General features: G+C 36.4%; 1 protein-coding gene across 1 annotated transcript in view; it reads left to right on the forward strand.

Annotated features, from left to right (window-relative positions):
- LOC144968359 (1-deoxypentalenic acid 11-beta-hydroxylase-like) overlaps positions 1–2,500 on the forward strand; it is a 21,135-nt gene that overhangs the window by 2,257 nt on the left and 16,378 nt on the right. The window contains exon 2 of the mRNA XM_078906636.1: positions 266–431. Coding sequence (XP_078762762.1) covers positions 266–431 — 166 coding nt within the window. The remainder of the gene's footprint in view (positions 1–265; positions 432–2,500) is intronic.

The raw sequence follows: 2,500 nt of genomic DNA on the forward strand, positions 1-2,500 counted from the left end.
ACGCCCTTATGAAATACTTCCCTGAGGAGCATAAAAGTGTATCCAGAGGAGAAAAACATTATAAATCTGATCATGTTTTGACTTTTTTACATTCTGATCACATGACGTGAAAAAATTATAGCCAGTATGAAGAATAAAAAATACCGATTTTCTTTGTTTAGAACCAAGCTTCTCGTTGTTGGGCGGATGTGACTATTGAATCCTATTACGAGTTCTCCACTAGTAACATAAATAGAAGACGTAGGCATTCATATGACATTTCCAGGTACCTGTATATTCAAGGCCTACACGATAGGAATGAGGTCCTGACTGCCAGACGGGCTGTGCTGGAATATCTTGATGCAATGGGAGACAAGCTGAACGCCGAACATCCTTTAGAACAAGGAGTGGTGAAAGAGGGATGCGGTCTAGGATGTTTGCCCTTTATGGAGGTAGGGAATATATGTGTTAAAAAGAAAAAGCAAAGCAAAAACGTTGGGAAATTGTATAGTGGCTGTTGTGAATATTTGATCATCTGCTTTCCATATTCGTGTGATATGGCTAGGATATGTCATTTTATTGTATTCAGATCAGTAAGTCCTTGATTTGATTCCTGATGAAGGCGGCTCTTTAATCACACACAAACACACTCATACACACAAACACACTCACTCTCTCTCTCTCTCTCTCTCTCTCTCTCTCTCTCTCTCTCTCGCTCCCTCTCTCTCCCTCTCTCTCGTCTCACTCGGTTTAAAATGAGTAGATGACAGATAAATTGTCGAAAAAAATGTAATAATACCTTACAGTCCTCATGTCTCATTCAACATATTAAATGCTGACGGCTTTGGCACCGCTTGTAACGCAACACGCTTTGAGCACGATAAGTAGTGATTGCGATATTTTAAAAAAAGCTTTTTATTGATGAACAGTCCTGAACAAGAGTCACGAGGATAATTAGGTCCAAAAGTTTGAGCCGCGATCAGATACATCAGTCAAGACATTTGCTCACATTTTCGTGGTCTTATAGAGATATTATCGCTATATTGGGAGTGCCCCCCCCCCCCCCACTAGTGTTGTGTAATGTTCTGTAGTCTTTACCCGAAAAATGTTATCAACACCTAATAAGGAATATGATGAAGAAAGAGTCCACGCTTCTAGCATAGTGAATTCAATGGAAATAAATACAATCTCCACCCCTTCCTTTATAAGTGCCCATGTCTTCAGCGATACCCAGTTGACACACACCATTTAAGGGGGGGGGGGGGGGGGGGGGGGGGGCGACATTAAAAATGATGAATTTTGACCCAGTTTGCTAAAATTAGATTTTGGTGGAATGTTGTCTTGTGACCATTTGTCTGCATAAAAAATTGCATGAGAACTTCATCTTCAGTTTTTTTCGATTCAAAATAACGTATTTTGTGACACATAGTATGGTTAAATCCTGCCCATTTTTAGTTTCAGTGGACTGATTTCATGAAAGAATATCAAATAGTCTTTATAACTAAGTAAAGGCAAGACATATCAATGAAAAGTAAAAACTCTCTTCTATCAATAACCAATCACTTTGTTCTTAATTATGTCATGTGGTCACAATCCAATCAGAGAGCGAGAGGAGAGTTTTTCCCTAAACTCGTTTACTTTTACTTTTAAATGCGTTTTTCTCAAAACTGCAATTTTCGTCACTAAAAACCTATCTCCTCCCTCAGTTTTCAACCGATCTTCTTCAAACTGTCTACAAATGAGTGTCATACAAATACGCAGGTCCAAGGAGCCGGATTTTTGAAAAAAAAATAAAAAATTTATGATTAATTTGAAATTATGTAACTTTTTTCAAGGGGAATAATCTAGTAAAAACTTTGAACTTAATTTTTAAAGTTTCTAATTTAAAAATTAAAAATCGGGCTTCTAGCCTCTTTATTTTCCTTTTTTCTACCTCTGGCCAAAATATTATGGCAATCGGTTGATAAACAAAAAAGCCTTTGACTTTTTAAGATGTGTTGTTTATTTTCCAATATGGTGTCGTTCCCATAGCAACGAGCAACTTTTTTTCGGAAAAAAATTATATGCAATCATCCTTCCCAAACATATATCTACATTATGACTGTGCATAGAAGTTTAGGATATTTCATCAAATAAAAAAAAATGACCCTTTAGTGTCGCTCCCCCCCTTAAAGGAAGCTCTTTTGAATTCAAAAAGATTTCCGCTGATTTCCTTTTAATAATTTATATTAACTGCACATTTAATTTCCCTTGTAATTCAAATTTTTCTCCGTAATAACGTGAGCTTAAGATAATGTGAACATGATTATGTCATTCAACATCACATGAAGATCAAAGCGGTATACAAAGGGCCAAAAGTAACGACAGAACTTATCATGTAAGAAGAGACCAAACGCCTGTATGTTGCTATCACAATTTTATTTTTTACTAACATTGAACGATGCTGTTGTTACATACAAAAGGTACTCATGTAACAAGAGCAGCTATTTTTAATATGTCGAAAACATGTGAGTAAAGAGCT

The sequence above is a fragment of the Berghia stephanieae genome, chromosome 3, assembly GCF_034508935.2.
Source record: "Berghia stephanieae isolate SIO BIC M18660-M18661 chromosome 3, UCSD_Bste_1.3, whole genome shotgun sequence".
NCBI lineage: Eukaryota > Metazoa > Mollusca > Gastropoda > Nudibranchia > Aeolidiidae > Berghia > Berghia stephanieae.